At 36.3% G+C, this 24909-nt stretch overlaps 1 protein-coding gene across 3 annotated transcripts in view; it reads left to right on the top strand.

Annotated features, from left to right (window-relative positions):
* The window catches only part of VWA8 (von Willebrand factor A domain containing 8), a 181048-nt gene that overhangs the window by 49383 nt on the left and 106756 nt on the right, over positions 1-24909 (top strand). For all 3 annotated transcript variants that reach the window (XR_016461609.1, XM_031615838.2, XM_090131297.1), the window contains exons 12-19: positions 63-140; positions 7681-7841; positions 8422-8535; positions 17071-17239; positions 17568-17645; positions 20594-20709; positions 21369-21475; positions 22882-22988. Coding sequence is in view for 2 of the 3 variants with exons in the window: in XM_031615838.2 (XP_031471698.2) it covers positions 63-140; positions 7681-7841; positions 8422-8535; positions 17071-17239; positions 17568-17645; positions 20594-20709; positions 21369-21475; positions 22882-22988 (930 nt within the window). In the remaining variant the exon portion in view is untranslated. The remainder of the gene's footprint in view (positions 1-62; positions 141-7680; positions 7842-8421; positions 8536-17070; positions 17240-17567; positions 17646-20593; positions 20710-21368; positions 21476-22881; positions 22989-24909) is intronic.

The following is a 24909-nucleotide window of genomic DNA, read 5'->3' as shown; positions in this document are numbered from 1 at the left end:
TGTTTCCCTTCTTCCCCATGTTTCTTACAATGTAATCTAGTTATTATTTTTTTATTTTTTAGGGCTGTGGAAAAACAGTTATTGCTAAGGAGTTTGCTGATATACTAGGATACAGCATAGAACCTATCATGCTATATCAGGTAAGTAAAAGATCTGCTGACGATCATGCTTTAAATATGATCCAAAATGTAACACGCAGGCTGGTTCTCCATGTAAGGCAGTCTTTATATATAGCAGCAGCTTCTATAATGAGTAACAATAATCACCAATGTATAAAGGATACTAAAAATAGCATTATGGTAATTATAGAGTGTTTTTTACTTTCTCTTATAGAATACTCGCCTAAAATGTACTGCAGACCTGAACAGAGGGGGTAGTATACAGCAATATAGATAGTTCAATGTTATTGCTTATAAGTTAGCCCTCATAGTGCTTTACTTTCATTTTATTGGGTTCATTGAGAATGTGAAAGAAAGATAGATAACTTAAATAAGCAAAATGTAAGGAGAAGCATTCACTGCATCTTTCTGTTAGCAAGAAAGAATTGACAGTTTGTTTTGTGATTTGACATAACTGAGTATCATGAAGAAAATGATGTCTTTCATATCTTTTCAGACTTTCTCTCTACTTTTGAAGTATGTTTCCTTTTGGTCAGAGTGGTGACTTCTTGTAATTCATGCATTTTGAAGACCTTTTCTCTTTCCTTTTTTTTGTTTGTCCCTATGCTGTTTAATTTTATAATCAATCAGCAGTATTAATGTTATTTTTCACTGTTATGGAAGACGGTTTCTTAAGTATATTGAGAATAGATAATGTTATTAAAGCTTATTGAGAATGTTTTCAAGTTATTTTTCACTTTCTGTAGGCTTACAATTTATTTTTTTTTCCTTCTGTCAAGATCTTTCATTGTCCTCTTACAGCTTATTTTTTCTGATGCCTATCACATGGGATTTTAAATAATGCTATGATTTCTCTTGATTTACTTTTTTCCCTTTTTTATTTTTGTTTTTATTTTTTACATTTCTCTTTAGTCTGATGGTTACAGTGGTGGTGGGACTGCATTGCAGTAGAGATAAAAAAAAGATAAAGTTCTGTATTAAAAAGTGTTGGATCCTAGAAATAAAGAATGAGGATTGGTATTTATAAGTGATAAATGCGTATTACATTCAATTGATATTAATGCTGCTCATTTTTTTTTAGCTGCCATCACTCTTAGCCTAACTGTTGCTAATTTATTTAAATTTTGCCTGGGATCTTAGTATAGATGTGGCTTTAAAAATAAATTCGTGGAGACCTGTGTGTTTTTTTGTGAGGCTTATAGGTGGCTGACTTAGCTGTCTTAAAATGACATTTAGGGATAAAATGAAAGGAAGAACTAGAGAAGTATAAGGGCTTCTATGGGTTTTGCAGGTAGTGTCAAGGAGCTGTAGGTATCAACAAGGCTGGTGTTTCTAGTGAGGTGGAGGAAAAAATCTACCGTAGTTTAAAGTAGCAGTGGTTCCAGACAGGTTAGATGTACAGAAAAATCAAATTAAGGAGATGTCAGTTGTCTCAGAGTATGATAAATGTGGAGCATGGGCCCTGCTATCTGGTTAGGTTTCTTTCTGTTGATTTCATCCTGACAGTGCATCAGACTGTCTCACAGCACTATAGAGTGTTTGTTTGTTTGTTTGTTTTTTAAACCCTGAGGTCTGTCCTGCTTAACAGTGATCTCCTGTAGGCAGTGTTCATTTGGTACTTGTTTGGAGAATATTGTCAGTCTTAGATCTTGATCAACTGTGACCTCATGTCATAGTCTGAAAAGTATTGATGTTAAAAATAGAGTGACTGAATTTGCTTATTACATGTAAGGTTTTCTCCATAACCTTTAGGAATGAAAACACTCTCAAATGAAATATGAAACTAAGGGTGTTCCATGACCTTGTAAGCCAAAGCATACCAAGTATCACAAATCTTGCAGTCATAAGTGATAATTGACAATGTTGAGGGGAAGATTAGCATCAGATTTAACACAGTATATTCTTAACACAGCATATTCTTTAACACAGTATATTCTTCCCCTTCCTTTGCTTATTTAAATCTTTCTCAGGCAGCAGGGAGACCTTCAAAGGAAGGAAAAGACAGTGGCAGCTGATTTGGATGCATGTGGGGAGAGAAGAGACACAGGCAAAAATGGGTGGTATCATTGAAGGGTTGAAACAGACAAAAGAAAATAAAAAGGAAAACAAATTTATGATGATGAAAGAAAAAGTCCATTTTATGTTTTTCTGCATTGACACAAGCTTCTTCAAGCACAGTCCCACTGTTCTATTCTTCCTTCCCCCAGCATGCCTTTAGCTAAAAGAGGTGCAGACTCTAAAAGTTTATCTGCATAAATGGAGTCAGACAGATATAAGCTCTTCCCCTGTATTTTAACCTTTCTAGTTGTGATCAGGTTTGGTTTTCAAAGTTAGACAGCCCGATCAATGCAATATGATGTTCCTAGTGATACACCTGGCTTTTCCAGAAGTATCTGTTATCCTGTATACAGTCATATAGTAAGATAGGTGCATAGATTCTGGGCCAGAATTATGTCATACTTCTTTCTGCACTTGTCCATATGAACATATTTTTAAATCATCCCAAGAAAATGACTTTTATTCCTTGACAAATGCACATAAAGACAGACGCACTCACACTTCTGTTGCATGAGGTACAGTGATCCTTGTGCCGACTGATCCTTGTGGATCTCTTCCAACTCAGGATAGCCTGTTCTGTACTTTTACTCACCAACAAAATCATTTGATTATGTGATCCAGCAAGCTTAAAAATATAACCACTGTTTTTAAATAGCCTAACTTTAATTAGTATGGCTTCACTGAATAGAGCAGACTTCGAGATGACAGAGCACTGGAGCAGATGACTTCCTTTTTGGAGATGCATGAATGGAGGAGCTGATGAAGAAATCAGCTACTCTCTGGACACTGTTCTTTCAGAAGGATCTGTGATTACTGCTGAAATAAAATCTAGGCTAAGGGTTTGAAGTATTTCACATTAGAGTGAACCATTCTTTTGGTTTCACCAGGATTTGATCAAGTTAAAAGGGCACAGGAAAGAAGGGGACAGAATTTAGCAGGATCTGTGGTGATAGAAATGGTTTCATGCTTAAAGAGGGTAGATTTAGGTTATCTATAAGGAAAAGATCTTTACAGTGAGAGTGTTGTGACACTGGCACAGGTTGTGCACGTCCCTGTTCATTGTAAAGGAGTTGAAGTAGATGACCTTTAAAGGTCCTTTGCAACTCTAAGGGTTCTCTGATTCTGTATTTCACATGTAAAATATCTCAGAAAATCTTAAAAACCTTTACAGGAAGCAAGACATAAAAAATGATTGAATGCAGCTGAGCTATGCATCTTTTGGTATATTTTAAGAATGCATTTGTTTTTTTACACATCAGTAGCTTTGCACAGCAAAATAATAACATAGTTTAATGCCTGGAAAAATGTTAAACATTAATTCATGCAGTAATTGGGCAATGAAGGCTCTGAGAAGTTTGATAATGCATATTTAATAGATTTCTGTATTTTTCTTTAAAAAGTATCTTTTTGGTTTTCTGGGAGAGAGATTATATTGTCCTAAATCATTTCTAAAATGAAAGAGGTTCATATCTGTGCTGTAGTTCATGTTATTTTTCCACTCATTTCTACAGGCACTAAGAAATTAGATGGAGCACTTCTCTTTGGTCTGAACAAACAGCAGTGTTTTCATTCAGGCTCTGTGAAGAATTGTGTTCTTGGATGTGTTTGTATATGATGTTTACTTTTATTTTAAATATTTGCTTCATCCTTCTTTCCATCTGAAGTTGATATAAGGACTTGAATAGTGTGAAGTCCTTAGCTCCCTATATTGTTTTCACAGAAATAAACTCTACAAGCTTTTATGTTGTGAGTTGAGAATCAAACATATCCAAACATATCAATCAACATATCCCAAACCTTTTAAACATATAGATAATTTCTTATGGTAACATTTGTCTCACAGAACAATTACTGTCTAATTTATGGTCTCTGACATTGTACACATTTCTGACTATATTCAGTTCTAAGTAGGCAGATTCTTGACAGAGGAAACTTAGATCCTGATTAGGAAGGATTTGTTTTTCAGGTTTTTTTGTGCATTTAAAGAGCAGCAAATGAGAATCTCTGCATCCTGGGAATGGGAAAGAACCTCTGGAGATCACCTAATCCAGCCCCATATTTAAAGCAGGTTACCTGGAGTAGATCCAGGTGGGTTTTCAATATCTCCAGAGAAGAAGACACCACCATCTCTCTGGGCAGCCTGTTCCAGTGCTCTGTCATCTCAAAGTAGAGGTGTTCTTTCTCATGTTCAGAGAGAACTTCCTGGGTTCCAGTTTATGCCCATTGCCTCTTGTCCTGTGGCTGGGTGCCACAAAAAGGAGCCTGGCTCCATCCTCTTGACACCCATCCTTCAGATATTTCTAAGAGTTGCTGTGGAATTTGGCTACAGTACATTGCTATGTCCACAGTAAGTGGCAGCATGATTTAAATCATTTTAGGTGATATAATAAATGTGAATTTCTTTCCATGCTCTGTGGAGCATGGATTAAGTTCATACAATATTGTGTCTACTTCTTCATGTAAATATTGTATCTGAAACGTCTGCATGCATTCTAATGCAATGTTTATTTTGGTCCTGGTAGGGAAAAAAAAAATCAATATGTAGCATTGTACATGGGAAGGCTGTTCAGCTGGGAAAATAGAACGTGCACATATTTGTCCAAGTTAGGATAAAAAATAGAATGCATCAGAAGGAAGTAGTCAGTTTTAGCAATAAAATAAAAAGATGTAACCATTAGGCATGGTAAAAACTAACTGAAAGAGTCTGGCCCCATATAGTTGACACCAACGCTTTAGATATTTACAAGTGTTGATAAGATCCCCTCTTGGTCTTCTCTTCTGCAGGAAGCAGCAGCCAGCTGGTTTTTGTGTACTGTAGCTAGGGAACTTTTGGTTTTGATTGTTCAAAATAAAATATTTCACTTCTATTTTTATCTTTCCCCATAAATTTTCAGGTGAAAAAAAAAAAATTCAAAGTGACATTACAACAAATTTCCTGCAACTTGTTCCTCCTTCTCCTTATGCACAGCAAAAACAATCTTTTAAGCACATCACTACCGTTTGTGTATTGTGATGTTTTTGTTTCTAGGATTTTTTTTTTTTTTTTTTTTTGCATGACCTCATAGTTTTCCTTCTAAACTCCTCCTGCCAGTTCTTTGAGAATTATTAACAAAATGCAAGTCCAAATTGGCATGAATGCAGGAAGCAAAGATTTTTTCACCTTGTAATTGCCAAGAACACAATTTGTGCGGAGAACCATAAAAATGGCTGAATTGGAGATTTGTATTGCTGCAACTGCGAAGGGGAGGAAAGGAAACAAGTATTTTCTCTGCTCAACTTCATATTTTTTTTCCTACTTACAAGATACTTTAGCTTGTATTGCATTGTTTATTTTCTAAGTTACAATGACTGTGACCAATAGAAATCAAAATGTTTTACAAGGCAATTGCTTTGCCCGAAGTAGTGTCTGTGGGGAGAGGGATTCATTCATACCTTTCTGTTGTCCCCCCTCCAAAAGAAGGAATTTTTAGTGACAGAATATTATCATCATGGAACAGGCTGCCTGGGGAATTGTGGATTCTCCTTCTCTGGAGATATTCAAGAGCCACCTGGATGCCTAGCTGTGCAGCCTGCTGTAGGAGGTCTGCTTTGCAGGGGGGTTGGACTCGATGATCTTCAACTCCTACAATTCTGTGATTCTGTAATCATGCAGCTCGTAACATTATAATTTTAATATTATGTATTAAAAATTGATTTAGTGTAAAGAAATAAAAGCAATAAATCACTAAGCAGGAACTTTGCTGTAACAAATCACGAAATCACAGAATGGCGAGGGTTGGAAGGGACCTCAAGGATCATGAATCTCCAACTCCCCACATGTAGGGCCACCAACCTCCCCATTTAATACCAGACCTGGCTGCCCAGGGCCCAGCAAACCTCTTACTGACTTTGGGTAGATGTTAATGAATGATGCTTCATTTGAATGCACCGCTTAATTAACACAATTCAGTCATTTAAATTATGATATGAAGTTCATTTTATTTCAGAAAATATTTTTCAAGAAAATACACTTCTGATGTGTATTTTTTTTTTTCTTCTTGTGAAAACAAAAGCATATTTCTCAAGTTGCTGGAATTACAGCTGTGTAACATTATATATAGTGTACTGAGCTCCTCATTAATTCCTGTTCTATACTGTTTCACTCCTTTAGGTGTGAAGTGTCAGAAGGTGTGTTAGTTGAATGCATTTGCTAACTACACAGTGCACACTTCTAATGCAAATCCTGAACATACTTGCACTTTTTTTTTATGACCTTGCTTAAAAATTATTTTAGGCTAATTCTTTAATAGAATACTAGCAATGAGCAAACTGCATTAAAAAGCAGAAGGACGGTAATAAAAATAATGGCTGTTTTGGTACATCTGAATGTGAGGTTTTGGGTTATAAAATGGGGAAGCAATGAACGAACCGGACTTCGTCCTGTTATTTTAAGGCTTTTAAGGAAATTTAGAAAGAGGAAATGATTCAGGCCATATGATGTAATGAGTTCTATTTTTATTCTTGAAAGTTCAAAAGGCTTATAGTTGTGAAGAGGACATTTGCAAAAGCTGCAGCTACAGTAAAAAATATTTTTCTCATCTGATCTTAGGTTAAATTCTGTTCACAGCGCAGCCTAAAGAAGGAATTTCATCTTTCAGGTCACAAAATGGCCATTATGTCTTTGTTGCCCCAGTGTGCATCTGTTGGAATGCAGCAAAATACATATACTGGAGACTGTACTAGATTTTGCCTTTAGGTGTGCTTTATTCCCTACGTAGTATTTTGTGATACTCTGTATACTTTTGATATAACCACCAACAACCAAACTTTTTGTTTAGCTTCAGGAAGGTTATGCTGGCAAGTGTGATACTTACACACAGCAGTGACACAGTGCCTGTCCATGTGCGTGTTATTTAAAGGTTGCTCCAAAAGCGATGCTTCCTTTTTCATGGAAACTACAGTAGATACAGAGTGTACAATAACACTATTTGATAAAGCAAACTCTCAACTACAAAACTCTGTTTTTCAAAATAGTCCCCACTGTTAGCAGAAATGCACCACCCAATGCCTCACTGTACTGACATCTACTGTTTGGTCTCTATAAACGTTCTGCAAGCATCAATGAATGTCAGTGGGTGCCATGTTTTCCACATGAAGGAATTCAGTGATACACCTTTGCTTCATATGTACTTCCATGTCACACAGCACTTTGTCAGACCATCTCACAGCTGCTATCTGTCACACAGCAACAAAATCTAACAGAATTTGGGTGGGAATTTTTAATCTCTACTGCTGTACCACAAACATCCACCTCTGATGTCATGGGGCAACATAATAAAATAGGAGGCATTACTTTCAGAGCAGCCCTCATAATAGCCTTTCAAAAAGTAATTGAAAAATTTCTGCTAATCTTCTTTGGGTGTAGTCCAAGGAAAAACAGAATGGAGTTTTCTAAGGAGAAAGCAGATGCTTGTAGATGAATAAAATGCAGCACAACTCAATTCTGATCAATTGGCACTTACAGGACATGACGGCTAGAGACCTGCTGCAGCAGAGGTATACTCTTCCTAATGGGGACACTGCATGGAGACCATCACCACTTGTTACTGCAGCCCTGGAAGGAAAACTTGTTATTCTTGATGGCATTCATCGAATTAACCCTGGCACTCTAGCTGTATTGCAAAGGTCAGCATATGAGCACAGCTGGGTTGCGTGCGTGTGATCTGTTTGCTGAGCACCTACGTACTGATAAATTAAGGTTTTTCTGGTGAATATGACTCTGTAACTTCAACAGTGCTGTAAAGATCAAGCTGAATGTTGAAGCTCTGTGGAACACGTATCATTCGGTCTTTACATACTTGAAAGCAGAAGCAATTCTTTCAAGTTCCTTAGAAGTCTTTAATAGCACAGGAAATTTCAGTTCTTTGTAAGGACAGTGTGTAAACCTGAAGAATGAACTGTAAATTTATGAAATCTATACATTAGTAATAGTTGAACAATGATCTGAAAATGCAAGATGTCAGAAAATGGTTTAAATATTTCTCATTATTTTCTATTAAAAGTAAGTAGCTTGGCTATGCTGAAACTATTTACTTGGGCAAATTGCATAACTTTCATACCTGGATGCATCTTAGAGTGCTATAACTTTTTCCAATGGACTGTGTTGACTGAGATAGCTTTTTAAAAGGAAAGTGTTAGTTGAAATAAGTACTGCAAAAAGAAATCAAGGGCTAGATAAAGTTTATTTATTTTTATTTTCAAACAGGCTGATACATGACAGAGAATTGACCCTCTATGATGGCACCAGATTATTAAGGGAGGATAGGTATCAGAACTTAAAAGAAGAATTGAAGATCCCTGATGAGAAACTACAGGAAAGGTAAAGTGTCCACTATGACTTCAGAATGCAAACACTGTTTCATCCTGTAAAGCACCTAATCTTTATTTTATTGTGAAGATATGCAAAAGTGCTTCCCTCTTAAGCTGATACCTTTTAATCATCAAGAGAATGTATTTTATCACGTTTCCTCATAGTTTTTGTTCAATAAGAAAATTATATCCTGTTCAGAATGTTTAAGCTAAAAGAAAATCATTAAATAACTTTAACAGGAGTTAGAAATTGAAGATAAATGGTGCGTGCATAAAAGCACAGATATGTAAGTGTATCATACTTAATTTTGGAAGAATTTATTAAGAGCATCTTAAATAAAAATAAAGCCATATTGAAATTTAATATGACTTGCTACTTTCTTTTTCTTCAATATCTAGAAAGCTGTTTTTTAATTTCCAACTGATATGGAGCAGGAAATCGTAAGGATGGGTTGGGATCCATTTTGCTTTTTCTTTTTGTTTCTTCACTTCCACTTGTCTGCGAGAAACATTCCACAGCTCATAACATTTTTCTTAGTGGAAAATGTATTGTTGAGTGTGCTCCAAGACAAACACAATCTAATATACAGGTATATATTAAATAAGCAATGTATAAAGAGCTAAACATGCTGTTTATCTCAAATAGATCTAATCTCTCCAAAAACATTTGAACTCATATGTCAAATGTCTCATGTTTGTGCTCAGACTTATTCTGCAGGATGTGTGTTTCTAAACTTTAAAAGAGACCTCAGTTCTGGTAGGGATGCACTTGCAATGTGCCACCTTTTCATATGTACCCTTTCTCTCAAGGGTCCTGCTAAATATGTTTTTGGTTTGTTCGTTTTGTTTTTCCTTTAACCTCCTTCATAGTTTATACTTTCAAAAAGTTGTTCATCTGGTTTTGTTCATTCTGTGTGATTGTTTTGCTTTTTTTTTCTAGTTCCCTTTTCATCTAAAATACTACACCAGTATTTTTGTTGTTGTTAAAGCCTTTTGTGGCATTTACTTATTTAAAAGTAAGGTGTAGTCTAAGACTGCTTGTTTCTAATTGGCTGTTGAGTCAATACAGCCAGCTAGATGGGCATTTCCTGCATTTATATTGTCTGAGTAAAGAACAAAGATGTTTATAAGGATTTTATAAGTCTTTTAAACCCAGAATTTGAGAATAGAAGCAAAAAAGCTCCAAGGATCTATCTTAGATTGTATTCTGACTTCACATTCAGTTTTGTACTTCAGTATAAAATCTAGTTAATCACAGTTATGCTGCTTTTGACTGCTTTGGAAGCACCAAAAGTCTTTTTTGGGTGTTCCTTGGAAGACTGTCCCTTTTGCCCTCAGATCACAATGTATTGCTTTCATCTAGCCACTTTAATATTTTGCAATAGAGAGCTTATTGTGAATTTTAAGCACTGAACATTCTATTTGACTGACGGCTTTTACCCTAAATGAAGGGTATATCTTACAACAATCCTGACCAGTGTTTGATCTTATAAAAAGTAAACAAAAAAATCCCATCCCATTACATGAGTTCTCTCATATCTGGAAGCTCAGTGTGACCATTTAGCACCATCTTGGATAAGCTGAAAATCCTTGCTACTTAATTAGCAAGGGCCCTTTCTGCTGAGACATCCACCTTCTGGGTGACATGTTCAGTCTAGCCCTATTTCAACTTTTTACTGTATTGGCTCAATCAGAGGAAGTTAAGGTAAAGTAGTACAAAAATCTGCCAGCTTCTTTGGTTTTGATATGGTCTTCTTCAGTGTCAGTGGACCACACATCTGTTCATAGGGTGCTGTTTTGGTCAGCTCTTGAGAAGCTGCAGATGTTCAAGGACCTCATCTTGAACTTTTTGGTTTACCTTTCACTGTCTCCCAGCTATTATGTCACTAGTTATTCTTTGATTCCAGTACTGCTTTCCTCACTGCTCGTCTTCCTTTTCAACAGCAGTGACCTGTCACTGTAATCTCCAGTACCTTACAGTGTTGCAGAATGGCTATGCAGAACTAAGTGTTCTTTCCAGACAGCTTCTCATCTAATGTTATCTCACTACTGACAGTTGATTTAATCACAGTGTAGGTGTGAGCCATCCATCATTCACCTGCATAGACTGTTTTGTGGAGGGAGCACGTAGTACACTGTACCTTGAATTTTATTTTAACAGATCTTCTAGGACAATTTTTGCTTCTAAATCATGTCTGGGAGATGCTTTTCATTTTGATGAGAAATACTGTGTGTTTTGCTGTGCGACAGTGGCCTCGTAGTGTCAGCTATTTCTGATGCTAAAGCCAGGCATGGAGTTTTATTTATTCTGATTTTCTGATTTTAACTGAAGTAATTTCAGTGTAGTTGCTCTTTGAAAGGCCTGCAGAATACACATTCTTATTTCTGCAGGGACTTAATCTGGGGTGTTTGCTGAGTGACATGTGAAGGCTACTGTTACTTTTCCAAAATGAAAGTTCCCTATGGAAAGCAGTTTTAAGTTTTATTTAAAACAGGATTATTTGCTTTTTTTTCTTTTTTTTTTTTCTCTTAAATCTTACTCATTCTGAGGCTTCAGTTCTCATTTGTATATTGGAAATCAATATACATTAAACTTGGAACATAAGATTCATATTATACAGTTAATGAAATTTTTGTTTTGTTCTTAGCTTTTTAATTATCTACCCAATCTCACATATTAATGTAGTTCTTATGGGAAATGGTAGAAAACACATATTGAGAGGCATATCAGTGATACAGTGGGAAGCACATGACAGTTTTAAGTCTCTAAACAATCAAATAGGGCCTGAATTAAGTATCTGAAAGGAGATGAAAGATAAAAAGGAATCTTTCTGAAGGACCAAAATTTGAAGGGAAGGAACAAATCCTTCATTAGGAAATTATTAGACTGGGAGAGGGCAAGACCATCTTCAGAATGTGAACAAGAATGTGAGATGAAGACCAGAAGGTGGCTGTGATGAAGAACTGATAGCTTACTCCTGTCCTTAGGAAAAACCAAGCAGATGAGGTAGATGTTCTCTCTCTTTTTCTTCTTTTTTTTTTTTTTTTAGTCATGGTCAGCTTTTGTTCACGAGTGTTCTTGATTGTAGTGACTATTCATAGTATGGCTTGAAATTTCTCCTGTAGTACTTCTAGTCATTCATGAAATAAAAAAACACCCTAACTGTTGCTCTGTATTGCCTCAATTTAAAACTCACTAATGAGGTGGACAGGTGCTGTTGTAAGGTACATATAAAATATACAGAATCATATTATAGAATTGTAGAATGGCTTGGGTTGGAAGGAACCTTAAAGATCATCCAGTTCCAACATCCCTGCAGCAGACAGGGTGCCAACCACTAAATCAGGCACGAAGTCATGATACCCAGGGCCACATCCAACCTGACCTTGAACAGCTCCAGGGATGGAGCATCCACAACCTCTCTGGGCAGTTTATGCCAGTCTCTCAGCATGCTCTCGATAAAAAATTTCCCCGACAATCTAAATCTCTCCTCTTTTAATTTAAAACCATTTCCCCTTGTCCTATCACAATCTACCCATGTAGAAAGTTGATTTCCCTCCTGTTTATAAGCTCCATTTAAGCATTAGAAGGGCTGCAGTGAGGTCTCCCTGGACCTTCTCTACTCCAGACAGAATAAGCTCAATTTCTTCAGCCTATCTTCAAAGTCATGTTGTTCCAGTCCTCTGATCATCTTCATGGCCGGCCTCTTCTGGACCCCAGCTCCACAGCTTTCTTGATCTGGGTGCCCTAGACTTGGGTGTAGATCTCCAGATGGAGCATATCTTTTGTAATCTATAAGGGCAAGAGATCATGCTTTTCGGTAGATGACTGGGATTCAGATTTTCATCTAAATTCTGTTTACAAATTCCATTCACAAAATACTATTTCATAATAGATAAAAGGAGTACTGATCTTAACCAATGAGCTGAAAATTCTGTATTCATTCTTTAGTCTGTAAGATTTGAAACACCTGAAGATTCTTCTGGGAAAAATTTGAGCTATTAAGGGAGAATTTCTTGTAGATCCCTTTATCAACACAGCAAGACACTTTTCATGTTTCTATATGAAAATGTTTGATAGTAAAAATAATAGTCATTTTCCACAGTTATAGTGCCTTTCATTTTTATTGTTTCAACACTTATAAAACTTATGTATGTAGTAAAATAAAAAGCAAAAATAGAAGGATGAATACTGTACAATCTAATCCTTGAAGTTAAATCATGAGGGATAGTTTTTCCTATCCCATTATGGCCTAAGGAAATTACATGCCTCTGTATATAGAATGTGAACAGTATTATACTGAAGAATGTGAAAATGCTTTAACCATGGCAGAGTTATTAGTAATGTCTAGGGGGAAGATATTTTTTGGTGCTCGTATTATTTTGAAGTTTTGCTGGTTTGAATGCTATTTTTTGTAAGTTGCTTTTTTTTTTTTTTTTTTTTTTTTTTGCAACTTTGCTTTGAAGAATGACTACTGTTATGAGAGCTAATAAAATATATTGTTATTTTAAATTATGTCAGTTACTGACACTGAGTTATATGTTTATTTCATTACATTGCTGTATCTGCGATGTCCGCTAGCATTTTCCTGAGAAAGGCTTTGGACTGGTGAGTGCAATAGCTCTAGCAGCACTGAAAAGTGCAAGCAATACTCTTGTCCTCATTAGATTGTGGGATGCTTATTGGCTTATTGCACTTTTGCCTTTAGTCTTTTCTTGTGCCAGTGTTGCTGTGCAGTGAAGAGAGCCAACAGTCCCAGTGAGATGATATTTGGCCACTTGGGGAAACGAGGTGTTTTTGTTCATGACTTGGGGACAGGAATGAAAAAAGCTGAGGAAGTGACTAATGGTCCTTAAAGTTCTTTTACACAGAGGGAAATCATAACTGATGATGACTGGAAGATTCATATTCCCAAACAGGTTCAGAGATAAGAAAGAGCGTCTTCAACCACCACGCATATCCAAGAATTTTGCATAGGATTTCTTATGCAGTCATCCATTAGTGCACTGAGCTGGTTGCTGTAAAGGTAGCATATGGCTTTTACAAGCAGTGAAGTGCTGGTTAATATTAACAGGCATTCTTCTAACATGTTGGGGTGGATACACTCCCCAGCGTTCACACATGCATGATAAGTATTTGGTATGGTGAGCAGAAAAGTCTCTATTAGAAGATAATTTGGAAGTATGTATGTAATAGAATTGTTCAGAAGCTACAAGTTACTCGTGTATGCATAGGTTTAATGCCTTGCAGACTGTGGATGATTTTCCATGTGATTAGGTTGAAAGACAACAGATAGATGAGAGAAATATAAAATGTGGCAGAAAATGAATTTTGCAACAGTGAAAATTTTTCTAGCTTTTACTTTGCTGTTTTCTTTTTTCAGCTTGGTGGATTTATAGATACAGTAATTTGTTAAATTGAGCATATTGTGAAATTCAGTAAAAACAGCTAAGAAAGAAAAATAGGTCATTTGTGCTCCTAATATTATAACAATTCCCAACTCATAAAATTGTTGATGTTTTGATAGAAAGTGGGATTTATGAAGCCATGCTATGGGGAAAGAGAGCCAAGCCCAATTTGGTTTTGCAGGGTAGCATTAGGAATGCAATTCTGAATTTTATTTATTTACTTATTTATTTATTTATTAAACTTCAGTTGCTTTGAACCATGTGTTGATAAAAGGAAAATCTTTCCCTAAAATCACCATGAGCAGACTGTGTACTGATCCTCTTGTCAAAGACAGTGCTGGTAATCCTTGGTTGGAATTAAACACTGATGTCAAAAGGGCGTGGATATTAGTACAAGAGAGTGCTCTCTGGCTCTGTTGTTAATAAATAAGCATTTAATAGAAAGAGAAAGGAATGGGGATTCTCTCCACTAATCCAACAGCACCAAATCTTCCCACTGTGTTTGAGTTTCAGTGATTTAAAAACATGCCATGTTTTTAGTAAAATACATTTATTTGGCATTCATCTGCAAAGAATAGAAGATGTCAAGGATTTCTGTTCTATAAAGTGTAACTCCGTATGGTATCTCCACAGCTCTTCCTTTAGAGACCTGATCTGTAATACCACAGAATAGCATAGAAGCTCATCAGTTGCTAACATGGAAACTGGGAACTTAGCATTGCAGGATCATGTCATTTGTGACGTTTGTTTTAATAATGCACTTAGCTTGACATTTTTTAGTATTTCAAACATCATTCCAAACAATGGGCTTCTGAAGTAGGCATGTAGTTTTATTCGTGTTTAGGAACTGGAAAACTACAGCAGAGGTGTTGTAATCTGTCCAAGTCACAGAATCACAGAATGGTTTGGGTTGGAAGGGACATTTAAGATCACCTATTTCCAACCCCCTGCTATAGGCAGGGACACCTCCCTCTAGACCAGGTTGCTCAAAGCCCCATCCAGCCTGGCCTTGAGTGCTTCCAGGAAGAGAGCATTCACAACCTTTAGAGGAGGTTGTCTAGAGGATAGAGAAGTCTAGAAAATACATGAGTAATTTCTAGCTGGCATCCTGATATTAACTTGCCCCAACTACCCATCTCCTTTCCTCCAGCTTCTCTCATGTCTTTTCCCTGGTTGTCCCCCCCAGGTTCTTCGAGTTAGACATCTACATGGATGTCATACCAGAAAGATGTGTTTCCTTTTCAATGGAAAGCTGACTGCTTCTTCTGCTCTTACAATATTATAGAAGGACCAGAATTGGTCCTTGGAATTTAGGTGATTATGGAAGGATGGTTTTTCTCCTTAGTCATGGGAGTAAAGGAAACATTTTCTTCTATAATAATATTTGCTAATGTTCCTGATCTTCGTTTATGCTTAGTGACAGTGACATTACCATTGGTTCCTCTTTCATGTGATGTTTTCAGACATCTATTTCTATTTTTATCAGTCAGGGAGTAGCTCCTAGGCTTATGGCTTTCAGCTAAGAATAACTCATGCCCACCCCCTGTGTTTACCTTTGATCAAGAGTCTGTTTGCTACAATCACTGTGGTGTGTCACAGTTTTACTGTGCCAACCGCACAGTTAGTTCTGATAATTTGTATTTTATGGTCGTATTCTGTCTTCAGATTTCTTGCTTATGCTGTCATTTTCCCACTGGTCTCCAAATGTTCTGATTTCAGATTTTGTGACTTACGTGAAAAATCACACATGATAACAGGCATATCTAACAGAATAAAGTATTTCAATTTCACTTCTTTTTCCAAATTAACATCTGCTATTTCAATAAATATACTGGAAAATTGTTGAGAACAATTCTTGTGTAATTGGACTAGCTTTTGTATCCAACTTTTTTGTCTGTTACCTCTAGAAACTGTGTAGTTGTGCTGTTCAATGAGTACCACTGCATTCCAAATCCAAAGATGTGATAATGTTACATAGATAAGATAGACAAAAGGTGTGAAGAAGACAAAACCACCCAAAACAGAGGCAGTGCTCTTCTACTGTTGTAACACACACATCTAGACATTCTATATTTAAGCTTGTATTGGTCACAGTAAGCTCCTGTTATCTTCAATGGAATGAAGTACGCAGGCATTTAAGACTGTTTTTCACCAAATCCTGCAATATGAACTTTATGTAATAAATAGTGGATGTCTTGCTACACGAAGCTGCAGAGGCAGATAGGATGATGTAGTTCAGAAAGAGATTAGACAAAGTTTTGGATAAAGAAACGTCAAAGCAAATAAAGATAAGCCCTTACATCCCTTGAATGTATGATTGTAAGTGCTGGGATAGGGTGAGGGAAATAGGCTGATGATAGCAATCTCTCACATAAGTCTTGAGTAAGGCTTATGTGCCTTCCCCAGGAAGCATCTCCAGCTGCCATCATCAGAGAATGAATTTCTAGCTGAATGTATGGATTGAAGGACTCAGTGGGGTGCTTATTAAATTCTTCTAAGTCTTAAGCAGCCATTTAAGGGACCTGTTTTCCCCCATGGTGACTTGAAAAGGAGTCAAGGTATGAAGTATAACTAACTTTCAGGGATATTATGAAGTTAGGTGCATTAATCCAATCCCAAGAGACTAGGTGATTTTCCAGAGGCTGCAAAGAACATCAGTGTTGCTAAATCCAGCTCTTGGCTTTATCTAGGCCAGTCTCCACAGTGTCATCCTTTCTGTCAATCTAATTGAGGAACTGCAGGACCAGTAGATCCTGCTCCCTCCTTGATTTGCCTGTTAGACAGACTGCTTTAGGTAAAGCACTTCTAAAAATCTGTCTCATTTGTGAGATATGTCCTTTCAAGACATACAAACCAGTAAACAGTAGCTTAGCTGCTCGTGTTTGCTCATCTTGAGGCATGTAAGTCATATTGCAGATGAGAAGTGGATGCCCTTCTCAGTGTGAAAAATGAGGAGCAATTTATATAAGTGCAAGTCATATTATGCAGTTTTTGTCTTTTTTAATAAAGTTGCATTGCAAATATCTGAGTAGGTATTGTGATATGATACAATAATATCATTTTTTTTTCATCTAGTATAAAAAAATAAATGTGATATTCACTGCAGATAATGCATTTTTTTAAACATTTTTGGCAGGTCTATCTTTCCTATCCACCCCTCATTCAGAATAGTCGTCCTAGCAGAACCTCCTGTCATTGGAAGTAGTACCCAACAGTGGCTTGGTCCAGAGTTTCTGACACTGTTTCTTTTTCATCATGTTCGATCTTTAAGCAAGAATGAAGAAATTCAAGTTATTAAAGAAATGGTAAGTATGTTCAATATTTTAGAGTGATAATTGTTTATTGATTTTTTTTTTTTTTACTATATGAAAATGTTTTGCTACTCCTGATGCTGTTTGAATGTAGCACAAATGAAAGTTCATTTTCAAAACCTGTTTATTTCTTAATGGTATTAGAATAAATTTGCATTCTTATCATGATATTAAATGATAACGTAATAAAAAAACAATGTCAAAACTGTATTTCTTTTTCAGTGATGGAAAGCAACCACATACTCCTTGCACCTGTGTGTAGCTGTATATGGAACTTCAATCTATCTTGCATTCAGATTAATACTATTTTTGTTTCAAGCAGATTCCAAATGTACCCAGTGTTGCTGTGGAGCAGTTGTTGTCATTAACACATAAGCTTCGGGAGACAAATGATACCACAGTGAGTCAGTTTTCTTGGGTTTTTTTTGTTTGTTTCAAATCTGCTTTCTTCTACTATGACACTTTGTTTTCAGAGAGGCTGGCTAAGGCATACTAAGCAAGCTATAGCGTGATTTTAGAGGCTGCCTGATTGAAAAACTGATCCCAGGAAGTGATTACTGGCAATTACTGCACCATATACTGTAGTTTCTTTGATTTTTATTGCACGTTGTTAAAATCTGACTAAGTAAAGCTTTTAGGAAATTGCCCAAATCTCAGGGGCAATGGAAACTACCAAGCTATATAATGGCCTGGATTGAAAGGGACCTCAAGCATCATCAAGTTCCAAGCCCCCTGCTGCAGGCAGGGCCGCCAACCTCCATATCTAATACTAGACCAGGCTGCCGAGGGCCCCATCCAACTTGGCCTTGAACACCTCCAGGGATGGGGCAACCACAACCTGTCTGGGCAGCCTGTTCCAGCACCTCACCACTCTCATAGTAAAGAATTTCCCCCTGATATCCAACCTAAATCTTCAACTTAAAATCATTTCCCCTTGTCCTGCCATAATGTACCCTTGTAAAGAGTTGACTCCCCTCCTGTTTATAGGCTCCCTTTAGGTACTGAAAGGCTGCAATGAGGTCATCCTTCTCTTCTCCAGATATTATGAAATGCTAGCACGCAACAGCAAAGATTAGGAATGTGAAAGGGAAAGCTGCAGAATTTTTAGCTGTGTTACTGCTACAGGCTCTTCTGTTGAAACGGTCTTAACAAGAAAAATAAGTTCTGCAGACAAAGTAACCACAGAATTCTTTAAAAAGATAGTCAAATGTTGGTGAAAAGTAGAAGGAATCATTGCTATGGCAACTAACACTCTGGATGTTTTTAATGTAAATAATGTAAAAGATTTTTGGTGGAATCCCTAGTTCAACTGATATGCAAATGTAATCTGCTCTTAGTTTTCATCTTTTTAACATGGGTAATAGTTTCACAGCATTTCTGTATAGGAAGCTGAGGGTTGTTGAAAGGCCTTTGTGCCCTCCTGAGATTAAAAAGAAGAAAAAAAAAAAAGTAAAAAAGCTGAATTCTAAATACACCTTTGGAATAGTGTTGTTGCTAATATGTATTTAGCTCCCTACAACTAATCTTTGACAATTGTAGACTGATAAATACATCATTTGTAACAGCTTTGGAGACATACCATGCTTGAATAGAACATTATAATAGTCATTTTCAAACGAGTGGATATCTATAGCATAGTGAAATATCTAAATGAAATATATAATGTTGGATAAGATGTGAGTCATAGTACAGAGTGAGGGAAGTTTCTTGTAGATGAGCAGTGACATTTGACATGTCAGGAATAGCATGCCTGTGTGCAGAACTGAAATGTTTGCCTAAGGTATGTCAGGCTATTTATAGAGTTGCCTGAGTAAGTAATACTCTGCCAGAGATTATCTTGACATATTAACCATTGTGTAAAGTGATTTTTTTGTTAACAATAGAATACCTGTAGAATATTCAGCCTGTGGTTGTATTCTGCATCATTGTAATTGTTTGTTTGATTTACAATAGAACCTAGAGACCACAGTCTAGATCCTGTTGAATTAGATGTCTCATAGATATATATATATTACAAAGACAGTAGCCTACTTCTGAGCCTACAGATGTCCCAGGTAAGGAGGAAAGAGGAGATTTTAGTCAATAACTTAAATTTCCAGTTGCAAATATACAGAGGTGAGCAATATTAGCACTTAGCCCAATCCAAACCATTCTTGCTCATTGCTAAGCTAAAAAATACTACCCTTTGCCTTCTCAGCATTTGAGAGGAGTGTGTACAATCTCATAGATCTGCTTTTTTTTCCTTCCCCCCAAAAAATAATGTCTATCTATTGAAATCAGTTTTCCAGAGGAAAGAAGTGATGATTTGACATTTCTCATGCTTGAAAGTTATTAGGAGAGAAAAAAGATTCTGCAATTCATAACATGTTGCTTTTTTTTTCTATTTTTTCCTTGCTGGCAAATTTCAGAGTATTTCTTACCAGTTGAAGGATTATATTATAGTGAGAACTCATTTATATGACCCAAACTAAAACGTCTTGAAATTACCTTATTACAATATTTCATTTAACCCGGGCAAAGTATGATGTAACTTATCAGATCACACTCATTGTTGTGTGCTTCCTGATAAAACAGGGAACCTGCTTGTATTAGATACCTTCATCCGGTAGGTGGTAATTATAGAATGATTTCTTGCTCGATATTTATATCTCCATCTAAATACATGGCCACTTATTTGGGGGGCTGTGTTTGTTTGTTTATTTTTCAATGTTGCTGTATTTGTTCTAGGTTGGCCTTCACAGGCATTGAATCGCTTTGGTAACTCTTTACTCAATTTTGTCCAGTTTTTAGCATTTACTTCAACATGTGGACAACAGAAAGGGACACAATGTTCCAGTAATAGCCTGCCCAAATGCATGCACAGAGGTGATACAATCTCCTTACTTCTGCCCAGTGTTGTTTCGTTTGTACATCTGTGAATCCTGCCAGTCTCTTTTGCCAAAGCATTACATGTGGAGCTCATATTCAGTTTGTGAAGAGAAGACTAGATTTTACAACATCAATCCTTTTACAATGGTTAACCTCCTTGTTATTAGTACTCTTTAGTATTTGGTTTTATGTAGCACAGAAAATTAAGTCATCAGCATATTTTTTCTTTTTGCTGCTTATCAAGTAAAATCATAAAGCAAATCTTTGGATGACATAATTTTCATGACAGTGAAGTACTGCAACAAATAAAGAATTAAAAAATTGCAGATGAAATAGCACCAGTCATGATGGGAGGCAGAAAACACTTGTGAATTAGGAGAAAAGTTGAAATAATTGCTTTTGGATTACACTTTTTTCCCTGACTTGTTCAGTTTAAGTCTCAGAGATCAAGTAATTAAGCTACTTTGTATTTTTTGACAGGCACAGTCCCTGGCTTCATCTTTATCTACTCGACAGCTATTGCGAATTTGTCGTCGACTGTCACAACATCCAGATGAAAGCCTTTACTATGCTGTTAATAAAGCCTGCCTTTCCAGGTAGAAGTGCTAGTTTCAATAGAAGTTCAGGAGTTTATCAGTGTATTGCTAGCATGCAAGATACCTGTTAGTGCATTTCTGTAACTAGTGCAGTTACTTTCTTCAGAATAGTTTCTCTGTTATTTTTAAATAGAGGAGGTAAGTAGAAATGGCTTTGTAGTGTTTTCTCATCTTTATGATGGTGTTTAATGACATCATACAAATTTTGTCACCGTTATCAATATTACTTCACTGTCTCAAAACACTCAAAACAGAATTCTATTAATGTCTTGTTTGATGGAACTTTGATTTCAGTTCTAAAAATGGTATGTTAAAAGCTTATAAACATTGTTTCTATATTGCATCTGGTAATGGCAGTGGAGAAAGATTACAGACTTCCAGCTCTATTTCACTCCACTTTGCACCTTTGTTGCAATATTCTGTAACACTGAACCCTTTCATAAGCAGTGTGCAATTATTAGTGTAGTCAGTTACCTATGGGAAAAGTTCAACTTCTCTACTTGAGATGGAATGCTGAACAATGCTGAGCATGAAGGCTGTAGACGTTTAATGTTTGGAGATCCAAGTAAAGCTTCATACTGATTTTATGTTGTGAAAATACAGAAAATGTTAATGAAAACTTCCTGAAGAAATGACCTGCCCATTTTTTCTTTATTTAGGTTTTTACCAAACCTTGCCAGATTGGCTTTACATAAAAATCTACAGGATTCTGGGATTGAAACAAATCTGGATAACATGAAGAAACTAGAGGAGAAGGATTACAGTTGTAAGTTTGTGTCATCTTTTGTCCTTTTATTCACATATGTTACTTCGATGGTTCTGCATTTAAGGCTGAACTAAATGACTTCACAATTAAACATAGTTTGCTTCGGTTACATCCCTTTGTTCTGTGGGGATGTAATGATGCTCTTATTGTGTTGGTAATTTTGTACTGTCTGCTGCATTCCCTGCTCATGGAATTTTGTCATGTTTGAGCATTTCCTGAATGCCTGAATGACTGCACTGACTGCATAGATGTATAGATATGTATATATTTGCTTATTTATGACTGCTGAAGTATAAATAATACTATGTGGAGAATACATGTAAATAGTGCATGAACACCTACATATGTATACACACATATATATGGTTGAATACATAGTATTACATTATAAGATAAATCATGCAAGCATTACTTTATCTGTATTTGCATTGCATGTAATTTAATATACATAAAAAAAATTTATAAAATAAACTAGAACTATTGCCACTTGCATGATGCTACCTGCTTACCTTGCTACCTGCTTACCTTTTTTTTTTTTTTCATCCTGATGCATTATGTTTCACTGTTCCCCTTTGTGAAACATGCAGGAAAATATAAAGATAGAACTATATATGAAAATAGGAGAACAAATAACAGTATCTGCCCAGAAATTGTGCTATGTTCATGTTCCAACCCAGCCAGATTAAGAAATTCATGACAAATAATTTTGAAGAAGGCAGAAGAGAGAGCTCATTCATATCATTTTACTATTTACACTTACCTGTTATTTTCCTAAGAAGGAAGATATGGTTCTTTTAATTTAGGAAATTTTTACTTTTTTTTTTTTTTCCACACTGTAGTTGAAAGTTATACCTCCAAGTGTAAATTCAGCAAGTTTTCACTAAAGGTTTTAAATGTATCCACCTTTTGACATTCACAAATTTTATCAAAAGAAGTAACTCAAAAGAAAAGTCAACAGTGACTCTCAGCCCCAGCTCTCACTTAGTCCTGTCCACACCATAGCCCCAGTGGGGCAAGGATAGAAAATAAGAAGAGAGTGAGAAACCTTGTTGGATGAGGAAATGTGGTCTGACAGTGTTAATGATATTCCAGTAACAAAACAAGAATGTGACATTAAATCAAGGCAACTGTCACTGCTCCTAATGTTCTGTATGATATTTTTACATAAGATCAATTATTTGCCATTTATGTCTTCGAAATTTTATTGTAAGGAGAAGTCAAAGTCATTATAAAACAATCACATGTTAAAAAACACTAAGTATTCACTTTGTTGAGTTAGAAATCATTTAGAGCAACCCACAGCCTTTTAAAATTTGCACATCTTCACTTGTAAGCATTGGGAATTGATTGTTTAGAGGATGCTCTAAGTAATGCATGTGCTTCTTTGTTTCCTGAAAAATGTCCAGGTGAAATAAACAATGGGATTCTGAAAATAGGATCTGTGACTATGCCAGTTTATAACCCAAGTGAGAAAATGAAAGTGCCTGATGTTTTGTTCTACGAAAATGCTCAAGTAAGTAGAATTTCTCTGGCTTCTCTAGCACAAAGTTTGTTAAATGTTTATTAATGTACATGTTCTCAAATATGAAATAAAATATTAACTAATTTTTAAGGTTCTAGTTCTGAAATGGTTTCTTTAGGCTAAAAATTTTCCTGTAGTGATTTGATGTTTCTCTGGGCAACCTGGTCCAGTGCCCCCACCATCTTCTCCTCCTAAAGAAATCCACTCTTGTGGCTCGATTATTCATCTTGAAAGAGGATTTTACAGGGAATATTTTATGGGGAAGTTTTGCAGGTTGACAGTCTTAACACTGTTAAGTTTGAGAAGCGAGGTGATGAGTAATTAGTATTATTAATCATTCATTAGTTAATCGTTGTTTATTTTATAGAACATGAGATATTAATTAGTTATTAGTTAGTTGTTAGTGTTATTGGTGATAATTAGTTCATGGTAGCAAAGAGTAAGAGCAATTAGTGTGGACAATTACAGGAAAGGGCTTGGTGACTTGTTTTTGTTTGTTTTTCCACCCCTCCCACCTTCCTTTTACAGAGGTAAGTGTACTGCAGCTGTTTTTGCTATCTAGCACAGAGACCTCAAAATTCTCAGACAATGGTATCTTTAACCAGAGAATTACCCCAAGTGACTGTTGGAATCCTGGTAGCTGGTGTGAGATACTGTAATATTTCACTGAGCTTGTGAAATATTTTTTTTTCAGGATCTTGGTGTAAGCCTCCTGACTTTGTGAATTTCTTTTTCACTCTTCTCATTCTATTTTTTCATCTTTTTCTTGTTGGAATTTCTTTCCAGAAAGGCTATCCTTTCTGCTACATGATTGTCACCTACTGCAGGTGATGACAGACCATGCAGGGAGGACAGATCACAGTCATCTTCATCTTCCCCAGTAACATTTCATGTGAGAACTTGTTCTGTGTTGCCATTTCTAGAACTTATAACTTCATTGCTTTTTCCATCTTCTTGCATGTAGTTTCAGTAGTTACAGTTGTACACACTGCATGAAAATGTGCACAACTGTGAGCAGATATTACCACAGGATCACAGAATTGTAGGGGCTGGGGGGAACGTCTGGAATTCATTGAGACCAGCCTCCCCCTTAAGCAGGTTTCCTACAGCAGGTTCCACAGGAAAGAATACAGGTGGGTTTTGAATATCTCCAGAGGAGACACCACAATTCTCTGGGAGGCCTGTCCCAGGTGCTCTGTCACTTTCAAAGTAAGGAAGGTGTTTCTCATGTTCAGATGGAACTTCCTGGGTTCCAGTTTGTGTCAGTTGCCTCCTGTGCTGTGACTGAGCACCACTAAAAAGAGCTTGGACCAATTCTCTTGACACCTGCCCTTTAGATACTTGTAAGTGTCCCAGTGGAATTCAACATTACCACAGCACATTGCTCTCTGTCCACGAGTAGCACCATGATGTTAATGACTTTTAGGTGATATGATAGATTTGAGTTTTTAGGTTCTGTGGAGCATGGATTAAGTTCATACAATATTGTTGTGTCTACTTCTTCATGTAAATATTGTAAATATATCTGAAACATCTGCACGCATTCTAATACAATGTTAATTTTTGTCCTGATAAAAAAAACAAAAAACAACAGTATGTAGCATCTCTTGTAGGAAAGCAGTTCTGCAGGGAAACTAGAATGTGTGCATATTTGTCCAATTTGGGATAAAAATAGAATACATCAGAAGGAAGTACTCAGCTTTAGCAGTAAAATAATAATAATAAAAAAAAAATGTAACCAGCAAATGATTTGCCTTCAAGTCTTCCCTTGAATTATGCGTGGGGTATTCATTAGTCCTTTGACATGCCTGGTTAGGATTTTGTTGTATTAAGCTGTTTACATGAATTTCTTCCTCCCACCCCCAGCCTCTGTCTGGAGAGATTTGAACATTTAAAACATCTTTCACACAGT

This window comes from Phasianus colchicus, chromosome 1, assembly GCF_987193195.1.
Source record: "Phasianus colchicus chromosome 1, bPhaCol1.hap1.1, whole genome shotgun sequence".
Classification (NCBI taxonomy): Eukaryota; Metazoa; Chordata; class Aves; order Galliformes; family Phasianidae; genus Phasianus; species Phasianus colchicus.
Note: the sequence above shows the minus strand (reverse complement) of the source record. Positions and strands in the feature narration are given on the sequence as shown.